General features: G+C 41.0%; 1 protein-coding gene across 2 annotated transcripts in view; it reads right to left on the bottom strand.

Annotated features, from left to right (window-relative positions):
• LOC145357002 (TBC1 domain family member 22B-like) overlaps positions 1–27278 on the bottom strand; it is a 326450-nt gene that overhangs the window by 253775 nt on the left and 45397 nt on the right. For both annotated transcript variants that reach the window (XM_080210039.1, XM_080210041.1), the window contains 2 exons: positions 23968–24281; positions 5887–6066 (listed from right to left, as the gene is read on the bottom strand). In XM_080210039.1, coding sequence (XP_080066165.1) covers positions 5887–6066; positions 23968–24281 — 494 coding nt within the window. The remainder of the gene's footprint in view (positions 1–5886; positions 6067–23967; positions 24282–27278) is intronic.

Below are 27278 nucleotides of genomic sequence, written 5' to 3'. Positions count from 1 at the left end.
TCTACAGCACTGTGGTAGTCATTACCCTCCTGTATGCCTGTGATACGTGGATTGTGTATCGAAGGCATGCAAGACAGCGCAATCATTTCCACATGACTTGTCTTGGCAGAATATTACGCATCAGATGGCAAGACAAACTACCAGACACTGAAGTTTTCTCTAGAGCAAGAATACCATCAGTCCGCAGACTGCTGATGAGAGCGCAGACCTGGTGGGCAGGTCATGTCATCCGTATGCCAGACAAGCGCATACCCAAACAGCTCCTTTTTTGGGAACTCTCTGCTGGAAGACCCTCACATGGAGGGCAGAAGAAACGTTACAAAGACACACTCAAGGCCTCCGTGAAGTCGCTTGACATAGACACAACCACCTGGGAAATGCTGGCACAAAACTGCCCTACCTGGTGCTGCCTCATCCATAAGGGCCGTCAAGCTTACAGAGCAAGGTGCAATGCTGAATCACAATTTAAAGCGTGAGCTGCACAAGTCCAGAGCTACCAGCGCAACAACTACAGTGTCTACACAAGTCTGCCCAATGTGTGTCAGGGCATTCCATGCCCGAATTGGCCTGATCAGTCATCTTCGGACACACTGCATCCAGCCTCAAAATGACTAATGGTGTCAAGGTCCTCATCGACGACGATGGACAAACAACAACAAGCCTCATCATCAACAACATTGCTAATTTTTGCATCTGCAAACTTCTTAATTATTAACCCATGTCCAATTCCAAATGATTGGTATACAGTACAAAAGCAAACAACCTAGAACTGAGCCCTGCAGAATCCCAGCCAAAAAGCTTTCCAGTCACAAAAGCACCCGATGAACATTACCTTTCACTTTCTGCCCTCAAGCCAATTTTGGATTCAACACATACATAAGAACATAAGAAATACGAGCAGGAGTAGGCCATCTAGCCCTTCCAGCCTGCCCTACCATTCAATAAGATCATGGCTGATCTGAAGTGAATCAGTTCCACTTTCCTGCTTTCTCCCCATAACCCTTAATTCCCTTGTCTATCAGAAATCTATCTGCCTGTGACTTAAATATATTCAGTGAGGTAGCCTCCACCACTTCAATGGGCAGAGAATTCCAGAGATTCACCACCCTTTGAGTGAAGAAGTTCCTCAACTCCGTTCTAAACTGCAGCCCCCCCCCCCTTATTTTGAGGCTGTGCCCTCTAGTTCTGCTATCCTTTCTAAGCTGGAAGAATCTCTCTACCTCTACCCTATCTAGCCCCCTCATTATCTTGTAAGTCTCTACAAGATCCCCCCTCAGCCTTCTACACTCTAACAAGTACAGACCCAGCCTATTCAATCTCTCTTCATAAGCTAACCCCCTCATCTCCAGTATCAGCCTGGTGAACTTTCTCTGTACTCCCTCCAAGGCCAATATGTCCTTTTGCAAATACGGGGACCAAAACTGCATGCAGTACTCCAGTTGCGGCCTCACCAGTGCCCTGTACAGTTGCAGCAACACCTCCCTGCTTTTATATTCTATCCCCCTCGCTTTAAAGGCCAACATTCCATTCGCCTTCTTGATCACCTGCAGACTGGGTTTTTGCGATTCGTGCACAAGGACCCCCAGGTCCCTCTGCGCTGTAGCATGCTGCAGCTTTTCACCCTTTAAATAATAATCCCTCCTACTATTATTTCTACCAAAGTGGGTAACCTCACATTTGCTAACGTTATACTCCATCTGCCAGGTCCTCGCCCACTCACGTCAGCTTACCTTGAAATTCATGGGCTTTAATGACCAGTCTGTTATGTGGGACTTGATCAAAAACCTTGTCAAAATCCACATAAACTACATAAATTGCACATCATTGACCTCCGTGTTACTGTCCTTATTACCTCCTCAAAGATTTCAACCACGTTAGTCAGACACGATGTTACCTTAAGTTTGTGCTGACTGTCTTCGATTAATCCCTGTTTCTCTACATGAAAATTTATTCTGTCCCTCAGAACGTTTTCCACTGAGGTTAGGCTGACTGGCTCCTATTTACTCAATCTATCCCTTTTTTATTTTTTAAACCACGGTATGTTAATAGTTCTTCAGTCATCTGACACCATGCCTGTCATGATGTGGAGATGCTGGCGTTGGACTGGGGCAAACACAGTAACCTGGTACTAAGACTTCTTAAACTCCAACAGGTTTATTTGGTAGCAAAATCCACTAGCTTTCGGTCCAAGCAAGAGCTCCAAAAGCTAATGGACTTTGCTACCAAATAAACCTGCTGGACTTTAACCTGGTGTTGTGAGACTTCTTACTGTATTGACCATGCCTGTAGCCATAGGGGATTTAAAAATGATGGTCAGAGCTTTGCTATTTCTTCTCTTGCTTCCCGTAACAATTTAGAATAAATTTCATTCCAGGCCCAGGAATTTGTCCAATTTTAAAAAGGTTCAACCCCCTAATGCTTCCCCTCTCACAATGTCATTTTCATCTAATATTTCACATTGCTCCTCCCTAGACATATTGTCGGTATTGTTTTTCTCATTCGTGAAAGAAGGTGTTTTCCATTATTTGAAAATCAATGAGAAAATACAAATAAAACACTTAGAAACCTAAAGTGACACTTCCCTAACGTCTGTGGTCAGAGTCTGGTCATTGATTGAAAGAAAATGGCACTTTTAATGATTAAAGTGAAAGATATGGAAAAGGAATATAGTATACTGATTTTCAATGCCCCAATGACAAGAAATATAAGCTCCCAAACAAGTAATGATCTCCTATTTATCTCATTACTGAGGTGAACACTCCTCATAATAATCCTCTCACAACAACTGCTTTTGATTTCTATAGTCAGCTTTATCAAAAATTTGATTTCTGCAGCCAGCTTTATCAACTATCAAGGGAACAGTGTACTCCAAACTATAAAGGAATAAGAATTAATCCTTAGAAATACCTTCTATCATTGAATGCCAATGTTGTTATCTGCTTCAATATCTGTCACTCTCATTAATTTTAATCAGCACAATCAACTGCACGGTATTTTATTCTGTCAGTTTTTCATGGAGCTAATTAAGTCTCCTATGATACTTGCATCTCCTCCAAAATGGTCTTGATCAGGCCATGTTAAATGGTAAGTTTTGCATTTCAGGGTTGCTTCATTCCAAAGCAGTAAGCAAACAGGACAAATAAAAGCAAGTAATATTTAGCAATTGCCTGTTTAATAAACATCTCAGAAAATCGAGTAACAAATAATTTCATGGCAATAGTTATCTACATTCATTATGCAAAGACAGCTTCCAACAAACCTCAAGTTCATTGCTATCAACGTTCCAGAAACAACTTTAGTTAAACATTATGCCTTCTTTGTCAGAAAAGATGATTTTACAGAAATTGCTTATTACAGTCACTATTAAACCAACAGTTCTACTTGAAATTCCTTGCGTCTTGAAGTATACTGCAGAATCAAAAAGCATTTTAAGAGCAAGTGAAAATTCACTTTCCCGATAACAATTTTTCTGATCATCAATCTCAGTCAGTGCTCATAGAAAAAAAGTCACTCTAGACAAGTTTGCATTCAGTCATCCTTTTGTGCATGCTTAGATTTAAGGTAATTGAAACATGAAGTTAATATGAACTGAAGAACAGCAGCTGTGCTATAGTGTGCAATGCTCCCAAGGAAAATCTCATTAACCCCAGGGTCCACCTGTAGAAAAGTTTTGTGCTCCTCTGTCAATGTAAAAAGTACTTCTGAATTTAGAAAATGCAATAATAGTATTTGATAAAATAAATTCCTTCAAGACCTTGTGCCATCCTTTAGATAAAGCACTGAATGCCAGTGACCCATAAGTAACCCTTCCTTCCATCATAAGGTCAGAAGTGGGGATGTTCACAGATGGCTGCACAATGTTCAGCACCATTCGTGACTTCTCATAAACTGCTTCAATGCATGACCAAATGCAGCAAGACCTGGACAAGATCCATGCTTGGGCTGACAAGTGGCAAGTAACATTCGTGTCACACATACCAGGCAACGAACCTATGAATCTGTGGAATTCCCTGCCCAGTGAAGCAGTTGAGGCTACCTCATTAAATGTTTTTAAGGTAAGGATAGATACATTTTTGAACAGTAAAGGAACTAAAGTAAAGGTAAAAGGTGAGCAGGTGGGTAAGAAGAGCTGAGTCCACAAAAAGATCAGCCATGTATTTATTGAATGGCAGAGCAGGCGCGAGGGGCCAAATGGCCTACTCCTAGATCTTATTATGTAATGACCATCTCCAACAACAGAGGATCTAACCATTGCACTTTACCATTCAATGCCATTACCATTGCTGAATCCCCCATCCTGGGTTACCTTTGACCAACTCCACACACACAACCCCTCCACAAGCCTGTCCCATACTTACAGAGCACAAGGAAGGGTGTATTGGAATATTCTCCACTTGCCTGCATGAGTGCTACACCCACAACATTTAAACCTCGACAAAGCAACTGGCTTGATTGCTACCCTTTCCACAAATATTCAATCCTTCAGCACTGACAAACAGTGCAAGCTGTGTGTACCACCTACAGGATGCACTGCAGGAACTCACCATGGTTCCTTGAGCAACACCTTTCAAATTCACAACCACTACCATCTAGAAGAAGAACAGCAGTTGCCTGCGAACACCACCACCTGGAGGTCTCCTCAAGTTATTCACCATCCTGACATGGAAATATATTGCCATCCTTCACTGCCACTGGGCCAACATCTTGAAACTCCCTCTCTAATAGCACTGTGGATATGCCTACACCTCAGGGTCTGCAGAGGTTCAAGGCAACTCAACACCATCTTCTCAAGGATAACGTACAGGTAATAAATGATGTCCTAGCTATTGATGCTCACAACTAATTTTTTTTAAACAGAGGCTTCGAAAAGGGAATCCTTTTTAACGTCCTTAAATTAGAATATAGTGTACAATGTGGGAGCCAGTGAGAGAAATCGGGAGCTGGGAGCCACTGACAGAAATCAGAAGCAGTCAGCTACTCAATAATCCCTTTATATCCAGGCAAATATCGCTCAGAGACTTGTATGAAGTAGTCAAGAGATGCTACAATATTGATGTTCACATCGCAAGGGAAGATAATTCAAAAATTATATTGCCTCTTCAGCCACATGTTTAATCTGAGTCCATATAATAAAGTACAGCCTTTTATGCAAATACAATCAGCCATGTCATATTAAAAATGAACATCTAGATTAAGTCACTGCAATTGGTTGACTGGTAAAACCTGGTTAAGCTTTCTGGTCTCTCTTTTATATCCCTGCTAAGGACTAAGAGTACTTCACAACTAACAAGGCATCAGATTACTCAAAAGTTGGTAGATTTGATTAAATATTCCAGGAAGGAATCAGGAATATCATGTTTGTGAAAACTGTCTTGGCATTCATTAGGTCTTAACAGAAAAAGAAATTAAGCTTAAAAAGTCTCTGCATTTAATATTTTCTTACATCCAGATGGCTGTTCTATGTATAGCAGGAACTGCAGACATTTCATTTGCTTGCATTCACTTTCAATGCATAGTGATGTGTTAAGATGACACATCATCCAACTCAACCTCAACAACAAAAGATGAAGCATTATGACAGAGATATGTAAAAAAGATGAGTGCAAAAGGCCCTGCAATTTTCATTGTGTACACGTGCAAAAATAAAGTGCAGAAAGAAAGAAGCAAGGTGGTGGGAGGGGAAATGGAGAGATGTGGAGGAGAGGCGTGGAGAGGAGAGGGAGGTGCAAGGGGAGGGAGCTGAGGCAAGGAAGATAAAGTTCTGGTTAAGTCCTCTCACAGTAAATCAAACAGAGGGAAATGTTATTAGTTCTCATATACATGACATAAACTCTTATCAAAGGTTAAATGTAATGGATTTCATTTGTTATTTCCTCATGAACTTACCTAAATCTGTATGTGCGCTGCTTAAAAGTTGTTTGAACTTTTCATGACGGGATTTTTCTCTTATCGTCATTGGCGGCGCCCCTGACGCATTCTGATCTGCAATTCGTGCCACTAATGGAATAACAGGCCGCGAAGGGAGTGACTGCTGTTTCTGGAGAGTTACTCTGCCTAAAGAGCCACCTGGAATAAAAATGAAGTTAGTCATTATTTTTCCTGTTGCAGACAAATTGGCTGCATCCCCAAAAAGCATAGTGACAATTTAAGAATACTATAGATTGCTATGTAATCATACATTCAAATGCTGAAATGGATGAAAAATATTGTGCATTATTCTGTTAAGAAACTGACAGCAACGTCACTCATGGAATTTTCATTGTGATAGCATCATTTGTCGGTCCCATGGTCAATTTACATATACCTACTCCCATGAGGAATCTTTGCTTCTCCAGTGATTTGAAGGGTGTCTTTACCTCTTAATATCCATTTACATGCAGCAAGGCCAAGGAAGTAGATAGAGATCCCTTATCACTAGTTTACATAACATCGCATGATCTCTTTAACTTAATATTGCTACCAAACTACAGATTAAACTACAAGTCAGGTTTATTGAATATTAAATAGGTAAAAGTACTCAATGCAATCAGTATATTTAAGAGAAAATATACATTTACCATTCTCCTGAAAAATGTGAAAAAAAAATCTTATTCCTGCACCACCCTTCAACACAAAATTTATCCAAGTGGCTGTTTACTTCTCACATGATAATTTGTTACTGCAGCCTCTGATTCGTCTGTTACTTTTGACAGCTTCAGACTGGCTGTGATTTTGGTGCAAATATAAAATATATCGATGAAGTTCTTTGAAGACATCTTGTAACATTTGAACCAAAAGTCACTCAGAATTGCCAACTCAAGGATACTTCAAAAGGATTCACAGAATTCTAACTATAAAGCAGATTTGCTGAACAGAGAAATTTCTAGCAACCTTCAATGCTCAAGACCTGTAATTTCAGGATATTCACAGCACTGATGGCACATTTGGGCAGATGAGCACTAATGACTCTGCACTCAACAGACACTGGCATTTCAAATAAGCTTTTCTTTCAAAAGAGCAACTGACCAACACTTCAGAGGATATGCATTGCAGCATGGAGTTTTATTAATTAGCAAACATTTTAACCTTGTCCAAACTGTGACCGACAATTTTATTATTTAGTGAACAGAAAATGTTGGAAAATCTCAGCAGGTTTGGCAGTTTCTGTGGAGAGAGAATAGAGCTATCATTTCAAGTCTTAACAACCCTTTGGAGTGGAAGACAACATCCTAATTTCAACTGACGAAGGGTCGTTAAGACTTGAAATGTTAGCTCTGTTCTCCCTCCACAGATGCTGTCAGATTCACTGAGATTTTCCAATGCCTTCAGTTTTGTTTCAGCTTCCAGCATCTACAATAATTTGCTTTTATCCAAGCCACCCGTGTAGTTTTTTTGATGCTAAAACATCTAGTTCGTTCTCAGTAGACATTGGGTGGGGTCATAGAGAGATACCCACTGCGCTTCTGATTCTTTCTAGCATTATGTTTGGTCCCAGTTCCTGTATTCTCTCATTATAAAGCTTCATATTCCTGTTGCCTCTCATGATTCTCTTCAATATTAATCCTAAATACCTGACATATTTCCAAATGGAAGGTGACAAGTACATAATACTCTTTCAGGAGACTTAAGTAACATTTTGCATACATTTAGCATTATCTCTGTTTTTGTACAGAATGTTTTTATTTGAAATACACAAGCTCCCACATGCTTCCAAAAAAAATTCCCTCCCAAGAAAATAAGCTACAATGTTGAAAACCGGCCAAATAAACTTAACTCTGAGTAAGCCAAGAAAAGAAAATAATTGCAATCAAATTCAGGAAAATGTATGAAATCTTATCCAGAATCCTTGATGCTTTCCACAAAACCATGGTTACCAGAAACCATGCATCCATTCAAATTTCGTCCAGATAGATCTATCTAGAACCCTAAAAACTATTTCTATCCAAACTGTCTCTCTATAACAGCTTTGAATCACCCTCTTGTTCGAATTTCTCTTCCAATTTCCCCACGTCTTCCCTGAAGGCGTGCCCTCCAAGGGATCCAATTACTGTTCATAAATCTCATTCACATTAACCTGCTGATCCTCACCACCAGCCCACAATCCCAACAGCTAACAATATAAATGAATCCCTCTTCTCAGGAATTAACACCACAAAATTACCATCACAATTGCCCTCTCCTTGCAATCTACAAACAAATCTACAAACCTTTTTCCACTCCCATTATGTCTTTCACCTTTCAAGGTCTGTACCAATTTCACCAGCAATTTCCTGCTATCAATTACATTTTTCCCCCTCCCAAAATGGTGCTAATCATCAGACATATTTTTGATGGCTATAAGCACAATGCCTAATGGCTCTTTGTACTCCTCAGCTTCTCTGCAACACTCCAATGTCTATTCTCTCTTATCCAGTTTGATGAGATCACCCTTAACTAGTTGCACTCATCTACCCAGCCATAGAAAGTGCATCTCTAACAATTTTTTCAGTAGGGTTGCTATGCCTGTTACCACCTCCAACATGACTTCCAATATTCAAATTTTATTTTTTTTGACTCTACCCTCATGTGTGCTTTTTCACCCCACCATTGATGGCCATGCCTCCAACTTGTGCCTCCTCCTTTAAGCCTATTCTTCAAATTTCCTCTGAACAATTTTCTGATCACCTCATCTAATAGCTCTTCTTTGACTTGGTATCCATTTTTATTCTACCTCTGTGAAGCCCCTTGAGAAATGTTTCATGGTTGAGTGTTAGAGCTAAAGATGTTGATGCTTTTAAGGGATAGCTAAATAAACATGAGGGTAAAAGAAATAGAAAAGTATGTTGTGATGAGATAAAGTAAAAAAAAGGAGGGTGTCTGCTACATAACCAATTGGGCCAACTGATCTGTTTCTGTGTTGTCACTTTGTAACTCTTCACTTGTAGGGATGAATGCAGCTCCAACAACATTCAAGCAGCTTGGCACCATCCAGAACAAAGGAGCCCACTTGACTGGCACCCCATCTCCACCACTGATGCACAGTGGCGCAGTGTGTTCCATGAACAGGGTAACCTGCAGGAATTTACTGAGGTTCCTTGGACAGCACCCGTACAATGCTATTCGATGTATTTACATCTATCATAAATGCATTGTTGTATTCATGACACAAAGCACATAGGAATGCACATACTGATTGGTCTGAAGATTAATAAGTTACAGTGAAAAAAATATACCCTGTTATAATTTGGGATTCCTCAATCTTTTTACCTTGTGAAAAACTCAGATCCCCGTTAATGTTTTCTTTAAAAATCAGCATCTATCGTCAAATCAATACTCTCGCAATCAAAAATCAACTTTATGTGAATTACCCCTTTATTTATCAATGCTGTACAGTGAAACCAGTATACATTGCCCACTTCCTACAATTTGTAATCCCTCTAAAATCATGAGGAATCAACGCAATTAAAATACTACACAATTTAGGTTTAAAAAACTTCAATTAGGAGACAGAAACAGAAGTAGGTCAATCACCATCATGAGGATTTTTCTTCCCAGTACGTCATAAAGAAGTATCCATAGATGAGAAGTCTCAAAACCAGTGCAGTTCTCTGTAGTAACTTTCATAACTTGGCCAAAATGTCCTTCACAAAAAGCTGTTATGTGGGAAGGATTTTTCATGGAGTCCCTACAGGCATGCAGTAAAAAGGGAATTTAAGAACATATGCTGCAATTCCCATTTATGTCTCTTCTAGCAGAAAAGAAAAACATACCAGTATATTTCACAATTGGTCAAAGCTGCCAATCAACAATAGATTCTAAAATCAGCAGGAAAAGACTGAAGAACAAGCTATTTGTTGCCTAGAGACACCACAATGTTAAGTTGTTCCATTATCCAAGCTTTGTATCTTCTAATAACTGCTGAATAACACAAACTGCTTGATCCCAAATGATCAAAGAAATCTGCTATAGCAAATTTCTTACAATATACACTTGATGTATGACAAACAAAGTGCATTTTGATTGTTCATCCATTAGCATATCACAAGCCCAAGGTATCTGGTCAAAAATTTGAATCTGATGAGAGCTGCTTACAGAAAAGGTGGTGAAAAGACTAACTTCTTCAAATTCCACCAAAAATCTGCCTTACAGACAGACTACCTGAAGAACTGCAGCTATGCAAGAATCCTATGAAAAATCATGTGAAATTCTTAAGATCTGAAACAGAACAGGTCTTCAATCGATCATACCCTTTAAGTTTTCTAACCACCAATGTGTAAAAGAAATAGGCACATCAGGCTGCTACCATTCAAATAAACACTTCTTAGAAACAACTCACCTTTGGAATTCAAAAAGCTCTGAACATAGTTTAATCTTCAGGGACGTGCAGGTAGCTTGTAAGGCTTCACTGGGCAACAACAACAAAGAGCAAAGAGCAAACAGCAACCCAGCACGGGAAACAGGCCCTTCGGCCCAACGAACCCACGCCACCATTTCAACAAAGCATTTTCCTACACCTACCCTGCCCTGTGTGTATGGGAATGGTACACCTAATGTAGCCAGATCCGGGGGAGAATAGTGTAGGGTCAATTTGGTACACCAATCAGCTTAACAGCACATCTTTGGGGTGTGGGAGGAAACCGGAACACCCGGAGGAAACCCACGCAACCACAGGGAGAATGCGCAAACTCCCACAGACACAGGCCTAAATCCATGTATCTGCACAGCTAGCAGTGATAGTCACTGAGCTGTTGTGGTGCCCGTCTGCTGGTCCAGGATTAAGCACACACAACGACACGAAGTACTAGGCCACTCTCGAAACCTCCAAGAGCAGCCCACGCACAACCCACCGTGTGCATGCCCCTCGTTTGACAACAAGGTGGACCGACATCTGTGGATTAAAAGAGACATTAACATTAACATGTAATGTTACATTTCCAGTGTCGTCCCGAGGCTCTGACCCTTTTTAATACCGTCTTCTATAACTCTCCATCCCTGTTTCACTCATGTGCCTATCTAAGTAAACCTTAAACAAGTCCAACGTGCCTGCCTCCGCCACCTTACTTGGTAGCGCGTTCCATACCCCCACGACCCTCTGCGTGAAAAACCTTCCTCTAGTATCCAAATTATACTTCTCCCCCCTCACCCTTAGATTGTGACCTCTCGTAATAGTTGTCCCCAATCTAGGGAAAAGCCTGCCACTGTTGACTCTATCTATTCCCTTCATTATTTTATACACCTCTATCAGATCCCCCCTTAATCTGTCTTTCTAAGGAGAAGAGCGCCAGTTTTTCCAATCTTTCCTCGTAACTCAGTCCTTCCATACCAGGCAGCATCCTGGTAAACCTCCCCTGCACTCTCTCCAGGGTCTCCACGTCCTTCCGGTAGTAAGGTGACCAGAACTGGACGCAGTACTCCAAATGCGGTCTAACCAACGTTCTGTACAACTGAAGCATTAGACGACAGCTCTTATACTCTATACCCCTTCCAATAAAGGCTAGCATTCCATAAGCTTTCTTCACAACCTTCTCTACCTGTGTTGACACCTTCAGAGACTTGTGCACTTGCACTCCCAGATCCCTCAGTATTTCTATACTCTTAATCGGTCTACCTTTTATCATGTAACTCCTCCCTGCATTATTCCTTCCAAAATGCATCACCTCACATTTGTCAGGACTAAATTCCATCTGCCATCTATCTGCCCAGTATACCAACCTATCTATATCTTGCTGTGTCACCTGACAATCCACCTCAGTATCCGCCAAACCTGCCATCTTGGTGTCATCTGCAAACTTGCTGATCACACCACGTATGCCCTCTTCCAAGTCGTTTATATATATTACAAAGAGAAGAGGTCCCAGTACTGAGCTCTGCGGCACACCACTGGTGACTGACCTCCAGCCAGAAAAGGACCCTTCCACTACTACTCTCTGTCTCCTGTTGCCCAGCCAGTTTTCAATCCATCTAGCTAACTGTCCTTGTATCCCATGTGCCTTAACTTTTTCTACCAGCCTACCGTGAGGGACTTTGTCAAACGCCTTACAGAAATCCATATAGATGACATCAACGGCTCGTCCATCGTCAACCGTTTTTGTCACCTCCTCAAAAAATTCTACCAGATTCGTAAGGCAGTATCCGCCAAACCTGCCATCTTGGTGTCATCTGCAAACTTGCCGATCATACCACGTACGCCCTCTTCCAAATCATTTACATATATTACAAAGAGGAGGTCCCAGCACTGAGCCCTGCGGCACACCACTGGTGACTGACCTCCAGCCAGAAAAGGACCCTTCCACATTATAACACTCCCATGTAGACAATATTCTCGATGCAAATTTAATTGCAAAACTACAAATTCCACATCATCAATTTATTTAAACATCCAAATTAATTTTAACAACATTTACTACTAGGTTTTCAGTAAACAATTAAGATAAAGTAAATAGCACTCTGCTCCTGTTGCAATATAAGCAGTCCAGGTTTGAAAAGCTGCCAGCTCAACCAGGCAATGTACTTTTGATTTTCGGAAGTTAAAAATGAAAGAAACTTTCAACATTTCATATGTAACTCCAATTAATGCCTCCATTTCCAAACATTCCCTCATTTCCTTCTCTGTAGCATTTTCCATCACTTTAATTTTGCAAAATCGTCCACTGAACTCATCAGTGAGAATGTCTCCATCCTCTACACCTGCCACCCTTGTGCCCAACAAAAACTGAATTTGGCAACGATCTCTGTCAATTTCATGGACTTACACTAATTAAGAACTAGGCCAAGATCACACACATTTCATAAAGTACCCTTACAGCTGGCAGAAACAAGAGACTCTCTTTCCAATATTTCATGTTGGATTTAATCCCAGTTTCCAGAGATAAAATGACAGTGTACAAGCCAACTATGTCAGGTCACAAGTACCTTCTATGAAATACCACTGCCTACATATTCAACTAAACCAGTATCAAGTGTAAAGCAGTCACTATATTTCAAATATTAGGCACAATTTCAGGAACAAAAGCTACCTTTATTATAATATTAATGATCAATAATATATCTGCTTTATCTAAAAGCAAAATACTGCGGATGCTGGAATCTGAAACAAAAACAGAAAATGCTGGAAAATCTCACAGGTCTAACAGCATGTGTGAAGAGAGAATGGAGCCAACATTTTGAGTCTGGATGATCCTTCGTCAGAGCTCTGACAAAGATGCTGTCAGACCTGCTGAGACTTTCCAGCATTTTCTATTTCTGTACCTGCTTTACCTGTTGGTCCCTCTCATAAGGAAAACCCTACATTTTTGCAGGGCAAAGGTCAACACTCCTACCTACACAAATTACATACAAGACATACCAGGGAATTCCACAACGGAAATGCAGTTTTACGAAAGTGCAAGTACCTTTCCTGCCATTATACCTACCTGTCAGCAAGTAATAAGATTCAGAATGAGTATGCCAAACTTAAAGCCAGAAGCTAATTAAACTTAAAACTTAAATTGCTCGCAATAATCTTCATAAAGCAAATGTAATTTCATAAACAGACATTTTAAAAATCAAGGCAAGCTATCAGGTGATATGTAAACAAAAACAACAATTCCGTGGTATGCTACTCTTGAATTTTCTCTCACCTGTTATGCTAAATTATACTGAATCGTCCAAGTTACTAAACATCAGCACAACAAAATAAATCATTCCAGAAAGGCTTGTGGAATTTGTAATATATTTCCCAAATCAATATGAACAGAGGTGAAATTCAGCTGAAAGACTGATAAATAGAAATGACCCAGTTTCTAAAGAAAGTATAAAAACAACTCTTAGTGGATTACAAAATTCCCACAAGCAATTTGTAATCTTCGAGGTCTCCACAGAATGCCAGCTCACTGGTTTTGCTGAAATTACCCCTTGTCCCAAGGAGTATGCCCCCTGTAATTGCATCAGTCTGACATTAAATATGATTGATATTACAGTGATCCTGTTAACAGTGAAAGTGTTACAATTCATTGCACACATCTCGTTTGATGGGAAGGAATGGTCTGCTGCTCTGAAACTTCACCCTCTAGCCATGAAGCTAGAAGAGAGGCTTGACCAATGAGTGTCTAAGTGGGTATAGTAATTTATCCTATTCTTGGCTATAAATCAAGTCAAGGAGCATTATAAAATCCCCTGGCGGTTTATTAAAATATACAGGCCAAGCTAAAGACAAACAAACCCTTATTTGTACAAGTGAAATAATTGTACAGTCTCACTTGAAGTCTCTGCAACTTGTCACTGGGCTCAATAGCACACAAGCTTTCCCAACAGGTTGGCAACTTTTATTTTCCCTTGAGGACACAGAATCCCTACAGTGCAGAAGGAGGCCATTCAGCCCATCAAGTCTGCACAGACCACACTCCCACCAGGCCCTAAGCCCATGACCTCAGACATTTAGTCTCCTGGTTTCCCTGACACTAGGGGGCAATTTAGCATGGCCAATCCACCTAACCCACATATCTTTAGATTATGGGAGAAAACCGGAGCACCCGGAGGAAAACCCACACAAACATGAGGAGAATGTGCAAACACCATACAAACAGTGACCCAAGCCGGGAATAGAACCCAGATCCCTGGCACTTTAAGGCAGCAGAGCTAACCATTGTGCTACCGTGTCACCCATCTCATCTCAAAGTCAGAAACAACAAACAGGAAAACATTTTATCTTGTTTTGAGAAGGAGAGGTCTACTTGCTCATGATAACAGAACTGTTTCCTAAGTTTTGTAAGCTATATTGCTCTACAAGATAAAAGAGCAAAGATGTTCAACAAAATTATGTTAATTTGAGATATGCATAAGAACATAAGAAATAGGAGCAGGAGTAGGCCATCTAGCCCCTCGAGCCTGCCCCGCCATTCAATAAGATCATGGTTGATCTGTCGTGGCTCAGTTCCACATTCCCACCCTCTCCCCATAACCCTTAATCCCCTCTTTTATCAAAAACCCATCAACCTGCGTCTTAAAAATATTTAGCGAGGTAGCCTCCACCACTTCAACGGGCAGAGAATTCCAGAGATTCACCACCCTTTGAGTGAAGAAGTTCCTCCTCAACTCCGTTCTAAACCGCCCCCCCCTTTATCTTGAGGCTGTGCCCTCTAGTCCTACTATCCTTTCTGAGCGGGAAGAGTCTCTCCATCTCTAACCTATCCATCCCATTCATCATCTTATATGTCTCAATGAGATCTCCCCTCATTCTTCTAAACTCTAACGAGTACAAGCCTAGTTTATTCAGCCTCTCCTCATAGCTCAACCCCCTCAACTCCGGCATCAGCCTAGTAAACCTCCTCTGCACTCCCTCCAGGGCCAAAATATCCTTGCGTGAGTACGGCGACCAAAACTGCACACAGTACTCCAGCTGCGGCCTCACCAATGCCCTATACAGTCGCAGCAAGACCTCCCTACTTTTATATTCAATCCCCCTCGCTATGAAGGCCAGCATCCCATTAGCCTTCCTGACCACCTGCTGCACCTGCAAGCTGGGTTTTCGCGACTCATGCACAAGGACCCCGAGGTCCCTCTGCACCGTCGCCTGCTGCAGTTTTTCTCCACGTAAGTAATAATCCTTCCTACCATTATTCCTACCAAAGTGGACCACCTCGCACTTGCCAACGCAATTCAGATTAAGTAACAGTAAATGTTCTGCTTGATGTATCGTCCAGATACAGTACTGCTAGCTACTAGAAGCACAATAGGGTGCACTGTACAACTGCAGATGCCACACCTTGTGGACAGAACCTTCCCTTCTCGCCAGCTACGGGGTTCCTAGGAGGCAGGGGCAGAGAGTAAGGAGGAAAACAATCGATTTCCCAACAGCGACAAATGCCAGCAGGATCTCGGTGTCCCAATTATCATAGTGGAATAATGGCGAACATGGGAACTGGATTAACAGATCATTAATGTTTCTTAAATAAGCAGCCATCTACAATGCTCCCACCCTACAGCATATCAAGTAGGAATTCACATTGGTCCGATTAATGACTGGATCAACATGACGTTCATTGGGTGACAGCACTTAGCTGAAAAGTTGTAGTCTGGATCACTGGATGAATGTAGAGCGTACTGTGTGCAATGACCAGAGGGGTGGTGTGGAGAAATAACACACATTGGCAATAACAGAAGCATCAGCAAGAAAAATCCAGGAGACCTCTGTGAAGTGTGATGATTAATTTTGTGACAAAGGTGCAATAACTATTTACAATGATTATACACCTGTGCCACCAGCACAAACTTCATACATTCCCCAACATCTGCAGCAGAGAAGCAAGCAGCCTGCTAACCATTATGTCCTCTTGACATGACTTTGGTGGGAGTCCTCTCAAGGACGAAGGCCTGGTGAGCCCCGGACTTCTTTGGGTCTCCTGCTCCAGGCTAGGTGCCCCTTCAGCAGTCTCAGAGGCTGAAGCTGATGGAGTTACAGGCAGAAGTAACCTGGCATTCATGGACACCCTTGGAGAGTCCTGGATGGAAGACCCAGGGGTGTCTGCCTGATGCTCATCCAGTAATTCAGCCAATTAGCCACTATAACAGGAGTAATTGCATCCACCACCTCACCACAACGATCCCAGCTCCCAACCAACAGGCCGGATATAAAAACCATGCCCTAGAATGCATATTTAGGGCAGTACATATGATGCCCCTTTCATCAGTGGTGCGTAAGTTCTATTAACAATTATTTGTGATAGAATTAGGAGTTACTTTTAAAAATGTGGTTTGATTCGAAAGAGCCAGCATAGTTTTCTAAAGGGGAAGTTGTATTTAACTAAGCTGGAGTCTTCTGAGTAGGAACAGCAAGGGTTAATGAAGGTAATGCTTTTGATATAATTGGATGTTCAAAAGGCATTCAGTGACATACAACAGACTTGAGAAAAAAGTTATCGTGGAAGGGACATAAGTAACGTGGATACAAAATTGGCTGAATAGTAGGAAGCAAAGAGAAACAGTCAATGGATAATTTTCAGACTGGAGGAAGTCTTGCAGCGGCATCCCAGGCGGTCGGTGTTGGGACCTCTCGCTTTTTCTGACATATATTAATGATCTAGACTTGAGACAATTTCAAAGTTTGTGGATAATACAAAACGTGATAGAAGAAAAGAAACTTTTCATGCAAGTGGGTTGGAATGCACTGCCAGGAACTGTATTGGAGGCAGGTTCAAGCAAGGCACTGGAGGGCATTTGAATAATAGAATACATGAATAGAACTCATGTGAAGGTACAGGGGAATGGCACTTAGTTATGATGCTCATGTGGAGGGCCAATGCAGGCATGATGGACCAAATGGTCGCCTTCTGTGTCTTAACAATTTTGTGATTCTGTGAAGTAATTTCTATCTTTTTGATCTTCAAAAAAGTTGATTACTGTGGACTGTGGTTTACTGCTCAGTTCAACCTGCAGTGATGTGGAAATATTCACTGCAGACTATATGTTTAGCATTCCCAGGAAAGGATCTGTACTACTTTCCTTTGAAAAGTACAGGGCAATATTGCGCAGCGTACCACCACAATCTATAGCAATTTGCCAGGCAGAACATCCCTAAACTCTAAGCACCAGGAGCATGATTTCAACACCCCAATTCATCCATTCCCATTCACAGGAATGACCTAATCTTTAGCGCAGCAAAGAAACTGAAACCATGTGCCACAGAAGATTAAGAACTTGTAATGCTCCTGTACCAGGATGCCATTCACTGAATGTGATAACCTGCGATGTCCAACTGTGCATCACACGTTAGTTCAGAACATTTGGGAAATCTTTCAAGGATAAATCTTAGTGGCCAAGGTGTAAAACTGAAACTGTGGCAGATGACAGTTTCCACATCATCAGTAGCGCAGCAGTGGAAAGATACAACTATAGACACATGGCAATTAAATCTACACTTGTTGAAGACAGGCCTAGGCTGTGTGTGACCCTGAGTGACGTCGCACATCACTTATCCCTACCTGAAAGGAACGGCTTGCATGGAAATTGAGGATTATCTTCACCTCTTTTACCACTGGCAAGGCCTTGCAGGAAGTAGAATCCACCTTTAGGGTATCACAAGCGCTGACCAACTGTGTGCATAGCAACCTTCTCACAAAGAACTCTGCTGACATTTTGTGCATCAAAGAACATTGTCTTCCTGCGAGCTCTCTTGTAGGGTCGAGTAATAGTTCTGGTCAACATCCATCCATGGTGCTTCAACCTGTGAACCAGTCCCCTCTGCTCTTCTTTCGAGTTGACTACTAACAACAGGAGCATTGGGACTCAAGTTGGTGAGCCACATCTCAAATGAGCTTTATCCTGGGAGTTATCATTTTTGAGTAGTTGCAGCAGTGTTGGTTGCAGATAGTATTAACAAAACAGACTCCTGAGACAATTTTAGATACCAGAGACCCTTGTGAACAATCAATTGGAGAGAATCAACTGGAGAGAAAATCCGCTGCTTAACTGTCCTCTTTTTGGGCGAAGTTTCAGTGCCATGTGAAAGTCATAGATCACACCTTTGAAGGGGTCCTTATGACATGAATTACAAGCTCTATCAGCCGCTGCAAGATTAATCATATTGATTTCTTAAATCCTGCAATTTCATAGTATACAATGAATGTTCCTGGGAGGTTTACAAGTTTGCACTTTTTCCTGTCTTAAGAACATAAGAACATAAGAACATAAGAAATAGGAGCAGGAGTAGGCCATCTGGCCCTTCGAGCCTGCCCCGCCATTCAATAAGATCATGGCTGATCTGTCGTGGCTCAGTTCCACTTTCCCGCCCTCTCCCCATAACCCTTAATCCCCTCTCTTATCAAAAACCCATCAACCCGCTTCTTAAAAATATTTAGCGAGGCAGCCTCCACCACTTCAACGGGCAGAGAATTCCAGAGATTCACCACCCTTTGAGTGAAGAAGTTCCTCCTCAACTCTGTTCTGAACTGCCCCCCCTTTATCTTGAGGCTGTGCCCCCTAGTCCTACTGTCTTTTTTGAGCGGGAAGAGTCTTTCCACCTCTATCCTATCCATCCCATTCATCATCTTATACGTCTCAATGAGATCTCCCCTCATTCTTCTAAACTCTAACGAGTACAAGCCTAGTTTATTCAGCCTCTCCTCGTAGCTCAACCCCCTCAACTCCGGTATCAGCCTAGTAAACCTCCTCTGCACTCCCTCCAAGGCCAAAATATCCTTGCGCAGGTGCGGCGCCCAAAACTGCACACAGTACTCCAGCTGCGGCCTCACCAATGCCCTATACAGCTGCAGCAAGACCTCCCTACTTTTATATTCAATCCCCCTCGCTATGAAGGCCAGCATCCCATTCGCCTTCCTGACCACCTGCTGCACCTGCAGGCTGGGTTTTTGCGACTCATGCACAAGGACCCCGAGGTCCCTCTGCACCGTCGCCTGCTGCAGTTTTTCGCCACGTAAGTAATAGTCCTTCCTACCATTCTTCCTACCAAAGTGGACCACCTCACACTTGCCAACATTAAATTCCATTTGCCATTTCCTGGCCCATTCGCCCAGCCTATCTAGATCCTTCTGCAGACTCTCCACACCCTCCGCACAATTTGCCTTTCCCCCAATCTTGGTGTCATCAGCAAATTTCGACACCCTACACTCGGTTCCCTCCTCCAGATCATCTATATAAATGGTAAATAGCTGAGGCCCCAGCACCGACCCCTGGGGCACTCCACTAGTCACCAACCGCCAATCCGAATAGCACCCATTGACCCCCACTCTCTGCCTCCTATTTGACAACCAATCCTCTATCCACGCTAACACCCTACCCCCAACTCCATGTCCTCTGACCTTCTGCAGTAACCTCTTGTGAGGTACCTTATCAAACGCCTTCTGAAAATCCAGAAAGACCACATCCACCGGCTCTCCTCTATCCACCGCCCTAGACACATCCTCATAGAACTCCAGTAAATTTGTCAGACACGACTTCCCTTTAATGAAACCGTGTTGCGTCTGCTCTATCAAGCAATTCCCTTCAAGATGCCTCGCAATTTCCTCCTTAATGACGGATTCTAACATCTCTTCTCGAGGCCAAGGACATAGCTTTGAAACTCATCCAGCAACTTGTGGAGAATTGGAGCTCATTCTATATCTCCTCTTTACCATAAATAGCTAAATCTTTTACAAACCATTCATTGGCCATGACCTTTCCACTAATACACAGGAACTAAATGTTTCACTTCCACATGCAGTACACTAAGAAAAATATTATACTCTAATGTTCCTTTTCCATTAGGACATGCAATAGTTCACCCACATGACAAATCTCAGAAAAGGATTCTATCCAAATGGCATCTCTGAAGCAGTCAGTACTCTTAAAGTTTTAAACTTTGTTCCCATTCATCAACCTTTAATCTTGTCTGTAGACCTTAGCCACAAGGCTAAGACCTGAAGAACTAGTTCTTAATATCGTAGACCCAAATCAGACAAGAATAATTCAGGGTGAGCATTCAATGACTGTAATATAAAGGATGTTCCATGTTCCAAACATGGATAGGTTAGACGGATGGGCCATGCTAAATTGTCCCTTAGTGACCAAAGATATTGAGTTTAGGGAATTAGCCATGGTAAACATATGAGATTATAGAGGTAGGTCAGGCAAGAGGCCTGGGTAAGATACTGTCAGAGGGTCGGTGCACACCCAAGGGCCAAATGGCTTTTCTCATGCACTGCAGGGATTCTATGATTCTGTGTTGACAACCCCAAATCTCCATTCCTTACTTTGACCCTGAGAAAGCATTACTATTCCAGCAGGTACGGTTAAGACACAAAAAGCCACACAGAGGGGCACCTCTCTCTCACTGGCAGTACTGAAATTGCAAAGCCACATTACAGACTTGTGTCCACTTTCAGAATTAACAGGCAATTCTCTACATCAGGGATCTTAAGCAAGATGATCAACGTACTGCATCTTAGATATGCAAAATTCTTACTGCGCACATAGATTTCTTTTGCTGTGATGTTACGTTGCCTTCTTAACAATTAACCAAAAAGGAGGTTCCTCATTTTGGCAACTCATACTCGCTGGCCAATAACCACTCAAACAAATATGATATCCACTTCATTCCCCTTTTATTTGTAAGTTTAAGGGTCAAAGTTACCACTGAGGCATAAATGAGGAGGAATGAGGTCTTATTAGAGACTTGTCAGTGAAGGAGTGTACAGCAGTTCATTCAGTCTTCACCTGTAATAAATCAAAGGATATGCAATTATGAATCCTATATGAGTTTACTGTACTCCAACAGCGATCAACTCAATTCTTCCATGGATTATTTTTAGGAGCGAAATTTATGGAGGGAAATGCACCAATCAATTTTCTGCAATGAGTGTGTCATTTAAGTGAAGACTACGTGGGCTGAGAAATTTTATGCCCTAGGGCAATTCATAGTGAGATTCCTCAGATCTGAAGAATTGTGATCACTAATAAATGCACATTAAATATGCTACTCATAAATGAGTCCTTTTCTGAAGACAGGTCAGATGATCCAAATACTGTACGATACAGAAAAGAGAATTTGCGTACCACCTGACTTCTCAATGATTCACAGCTAATGGATTTCTGCTGAAATGGAGTTGATGTTGCTACATACGCAAGCAAAACAACCAAATCACAGACAGAAAGGTCCCAAAATCAGCATTAAAAAACTGAAGGCCAAAAAATCCAATTTTGGTGTCATTAGCTAAGGGAGGAATATTGGTCAAGACAAAAGGATAAACTACTTGCATTTTTTGCAATAACACCAAGGGGGTCCTTCATATTCATCCCAACAGGCAGACGGGATTTCAATTTAAAGTCTCATTTCAGGTGATGGCAATACCTTCAATAATGCAGCAGGTTCCCAGTCAAGATTGTATGGTCAAGTCTGCAATGGGGCTAAAACACAAAATGACAGACTCACCAGGACAGCCACTAACTGAGCCAAACTGATACTTAAATATGCTTAAAAGGCCTTATTGTCACAGTTCAGATGTCAATTCTAATCAGGAATATCATGTTCACACATAATTAACTTACAATGTCAGTTATGCCAGCCTTTCTCATCATGAAGATATATCAAAAGGTAATAATCTATTCTCCACATCAAGAACAATTCAAAATTATAATATTTTACACTTGCGTTATTTATAGATACAATTGTGAAAATCATATTTAGGCAAGATAAATTTATGTAGAATATATTGCAAAAATAAGGTTCCATAAATAAATACTTAAATCCAAAATGCCATTAACAAAATTTAAACAGCAGCCCGAGTCTTTATCTTTATTTATTAGTCCCCAGTAGACTTACATTAACACTGCAATGAAGTTAGTGTGAAAATTCCCTTAAAATCCCCTTTTGGGAAAACCTCTGAAGACAATGATTTATTCCTGTTATTTAAGACATGAATTGTTAGCCAATTAAGAATTCAAATTGTATTATTGTAGAAATAGCTTTCATTTTGAGGTGGTGTCAGAGTTCCAAGCGTATGTAGCTTTCTTCTCTGAGCTTCCTAACCCTATATCTTCCAATATCCTGATATTTTAATCTTTTAGTTTGATAAATTATCCCTAATTCAGGTTATTTTCTTCTCATGCAAAAAAGCTGACAAATATAGCTATCAAAAATATAAATATATTATGTTCTATATTTACAGTGAACCTTGTAAATTAGGGGCACCTAATGGACTGTAATATGGTGAGTTTCTGATCACAGAAATACTTATTTTGAAAATGGCCACACATATAGTCGACTAGATGAAACAAATATCCTGGGATGGACTGTATCTCCTGTCATGTTCATTGTTATGCCCTCATTTGGAATTATGCCTGTTTCTGGAAACCTGCCAGAAGGATATGACTTCAACTAATTTTCTGTTGCTGGGTTTCCCATTTCATTGCCACTGCAAGATCTTTGTATTGAAGGAGGAATGCCCTGATCCTGGAATCTGCCACAGTAGCAGACTGCACAGAGCAAGATGACTGATGGAGAACCAGAGTACCTTGGAGATCAGCAAAATCAGGAAAAGTGATGTCCTGCAGACCCCTAACCAGGATGCCCTCCCTCCACCTGGTATAGTTGCTACTGTTTTAAATGCTGTGGAGTTAAGGTGCTGTTAACATCTCATTGGTAACTGATGTACCAGTGAAGTGAGAAGCAATTATACTTTTTTCAATTAGGTTCAGTCTCTCATGCGTTGTTTGTTGAGTTATGAATGCTCTATTTGTAGTTTAACTAAAGCTTGCCTCCTGCACAGCTGTTTTCACAATCTGTACCCATACTCTTTGCCAAATAAAGTTTGAAACTAGCAATACCTAAACATCTGACAGGAACGGAAAAAAAGTGAATTTTCATGACCCAAGTCAGATCTTCACCCTAAACCAGAAAAACTGCCCAGTGCCCTGGTTCTTGTGCACAACCCAGTTTCAATTGCAGCAGAAAAACCAAGCTATTCCTGAGATACAGTTTGGAAACATTCACTCCCAGTGGTACAGTGGTTTCTCTGGATATTGGACGGAGATCTCCATTCCACAAAGCTTTTCACAGCTTGCCACCTCATGCTTACCTGCATGTCCCACATTTTAATGTGCAGATGAACTTGGGATGGAATTTTTTCATCCCGTCTGCCACAAGAATTGTAGCAGGACACGGACCATGCAAAGGTCTGATGACCTTAGGAGGAATTTTCCAGCTTTGGGGCGAGTACAGCCGGAAAATCCCACCCTTAGTGTCTTGAAGGCCGTCCACAGCTCTTAATTTGTGTGTTGGTGGTTTTCAGGTGTTGCTTTCATCTATTTAGAATAGTCAATATGCATTTGCTTTACTTGCAGCTTTTCTTTGGTGTGTCCACCATACACAGGAGCATGTACATACAGGCATATTAAGGTATTGTTTAAAAACACTATGGACAACCTATTTACACATCAATGAATAATATAAAATAAAGGGTTAACAAGCATTAACATCTCCAATGATCAAGAACATAAATCTCTCCAATTATGCCTATAGAAGTGTAAACAGGTCCTTACCTGAAGACACTGACAGTTGCACTTCACTGTTCGATTTGACCACCTTGCCATTCCTTTTAACCTCATCGATTGATTCTGATTGCTGCATTTTTTCTCCAGGAGAGTCCTTCAATTTATTGTGGTTCTGAATGACCTGAGCAGCTGTTGCCATTGCAACCTTTGAATTAAGGCTTTGAGAAGCAAAAGATGTGAACTCCTCTTCTTCATCATCCCCAATATCCCAAGCATCACTGGTGCTTTTTGCAAACTCATGGAAACTTGAGGCTCTCTTTGATTTGGACTGTGTGTACATCTTAGAACCTTCTTTAAGCAAGCTGCAAGAAGAAACCAACACAAATCAACTTAGTATTAGGACACTCCCCTGAAAATGACATTGGAACCCCATCCCAGAATCATGATTCGGACTTGTTGGTCCGTAAATTCAAGTAAAAATGACAATTCTATATTTATATTATCTGCAAAAATAAAACCAGTATTAACTGGTCATAAACTGATTTACACTAATCACTGCACATTTTATACAAATATTTAAAAGAAAACAATATCATAGCAATAATTGAGTTCACAAAACTAATGATTAGAGTTTACATGCACACAGAAAATAGAGCTATTTGCTAAAGGGAATTGTATCTTTAATCATCCATACAAAATGTGCAGCATAATAACAATAACTATTAATTGACTAAATTTTGGATTAGACATAAAAACTTCCTGCACAGAATAAATGACAACTGCCTCAAGCAATTATCAAGCACAACATTTTATTGTAACCTAGCTCAGAACAAGTACCAAGCTTTCCATATTGGAACATATTGACATCATATTGCTTCAGGGGGTTAGTAGATCAGAACAAATTTATTTTGACAGTGCAGACAGCAATTCATTCTGCTGGAAATGTTTTATACCCTTCACATGGCCTGCGAAGTCTCATTTTACAGTCCAATCTTACACATTGGATCGAATACAATTCATGAACATTGCACTATGAGCTAATAACATTATCTGGTTCATTGTATAAAATTTGAATCCAAATAATAAATCATACGCACTCTTCATTAAAAAGTGTACAAATAACAAGTTGATCTTCACAGAACTAATGCTTACAAAGCACCATGAAATTGATTACTAATTGGGAAAAAAATCTGTACAATGCACATAACTGATTAACTCATTCACTTCAAGTCAGGGATAGAAAGTCCACCAAAAGCAATAGTTTTCAGCTGTTGTACTTCTAGAAGACAGTGAAATCACCATCACCTATCACTTTAATTCTCTATCCTGCTCCTACCCCGATCTCTCAGTCCTCGGACTCCAATGAAGTTCAGGACCAGCTCAACGAATAAGATGAGGCACTTTACAGCCTAGTAAACAATTTCAAATCATAACCTCTGCCCTAATTTTGCAGGCTTTGATTTTATTGTCTTTGCTTTCAGGAAACAACTGTTCATCATTCTGCCACACGCATCTTCTCAATAGGTATCTTTCTATCTTTATTTGTTCCGTAACCATGCCCTTTGTTAAAAGTTTATTTATTAGTCACAAGTAGGCTTACGTTAACACTGCAATGAAGTTACTGTGAAAATCTCCTCGTCGCCATACTCCGGCACCTTTTCAGGTACGCTGAGGGAGAATTTAGCACGGCCAATGCACCTAACCAACATGTCTTCTGGACTGTGGCAAGAAACCAGGGTACCCGGAGGACCCACGCAGGCACAGGGAGAATATACAAACTCCACACACTGGTGACCCATGCCAGGATTTGAACCCAGGTCCCCGGTGCTGAGAGGCAGCGATGCTAACCACTGTACTACCATGCCACCCTTTGGCTATATACACCAATGTTTTATCTAACACTATCAGGATATACACAAACTCCTTTCTCCTTAAACACAGCTATGCTAACTGCCTCAATTACTTAATTTGAGAGATTTTCAAAATCATAAAATCATTTGCCTGCAGAGTTTCTAACAATGTCCTGACAATGGGATTGCATTGGGGAGCCAATCCAACCCAACTCTCACAGAGTTTAGCACCCTAACCTCCCTTCCCACCTTCTGGGGAATGGTAAGATTCAGTCTACAGCACAGGAACAAACCATTTTTGGACCAAGTGGTCTACGCTGGTATTTATGCTATGTATGAGTCTCCTTCCATCCTACTTTACCTAGCACCACAGGTATACTTCTATTCCTTTCTTCTCAAATACAGCTATTCATGTACCCTCAAAGACTTTGTATTGGAAATATCCAAAGTATAAAACATTCTGCCCATGAACAACTATCTTCTGTCTTCCCACCCTATCACAGAGCGGTCATTTTCCAACTCGCCACTTTTCACTTTCTTAAGACCTACTACTTTATGTCTAACTTTTCCTGTTCTGATGAATGATCATTGACCTAAAATGTTCATGGTTTTGTTCTCTACAGATGCTGCCTAACCTGCTGCATATTCCCAGCACCTTCTATTTTTAAAACAACGTAATCGCTACTTATTCTGGTGACCAGCAATTGAAGCACTCAGTGCAAGAACGCCCAATGCTGCATCTTCAACGTGCAGACCTCCCTCTTGAATCTCAAATGCAACTTTGCAACACAATATGTGTGTACATTGGGTATCTGTATTTTTCTAGTAAAGTAGACCTCAGATATAGCATGGTACAAAAGACTATTATAAACACATTTATGCATTCTATATATGCATCAGGTAGGTGTGGTATATGGAGAGAAGTAGTTATGTGGCTGTGTGGAAAAAGACATTATGAAGATAAATACACACACAAACTCGGATCTGCTTCTCAGGTGTTGCTGGCACAATTCCATAAGAAATAAAACTAAGTGAAAAGCAATACAGTACATCTTTTATTTAAACTGGAGTTGACAGTCGTGCTGACTTCCTTGCAGGATCAACGATGAAAAAGAAAAGTAACAAAAGGATAAATTGAGAAAAGCATTACCACCCATCCTTGGGAGCCAGGAATCTCAGCTCCAGAATAAACAGTCAAAACAAATCACGTTCCAAAGACACAGGACATTTGTTTTCTCATCATTGTGGCCCATTACAGAACTTTGAATTGAGTAGCCTATAGCAAGATGGTTCACAAAAAAAAATGGTCAATCAACCAACTCTAACTCATCAATTCCAGAAAGACACTCATCAAAACAGCCAATTACTTTTTTAAATGATTGTGTGGTTTTACCTATTTTACTTTGAACTCTAGTCCAAGAAAGCGCAACAGTTAAGTTCAAGCAGTGGAATCCATAAAATGTCAGCTGAGACTGGAACACAGACATAGGTTCAAAGGTGCCACTGATG

The sequence above is a fragment of the Carcharhinus amblyrhynchos genome, chromosome 22, assembly GCF_965287045.1.
Source record: "Carcharhinus amblyrhynchos chromosome 22, sCarAmb.v2.hapA, whole genome shotgun sequence".
NCBI lineage: Eukaryota > Metazoa > Chordata > Chondrichthyes > Carcharhiniformes > Carcharhinidae > Carcharhinus > Carcharhinus amblyrhynchos.
The sequence above is the reverse complement of the archived record's forward strand: the minus strand, read 5'-3'. Positions and strand labels throughout refer to the sequence as shown.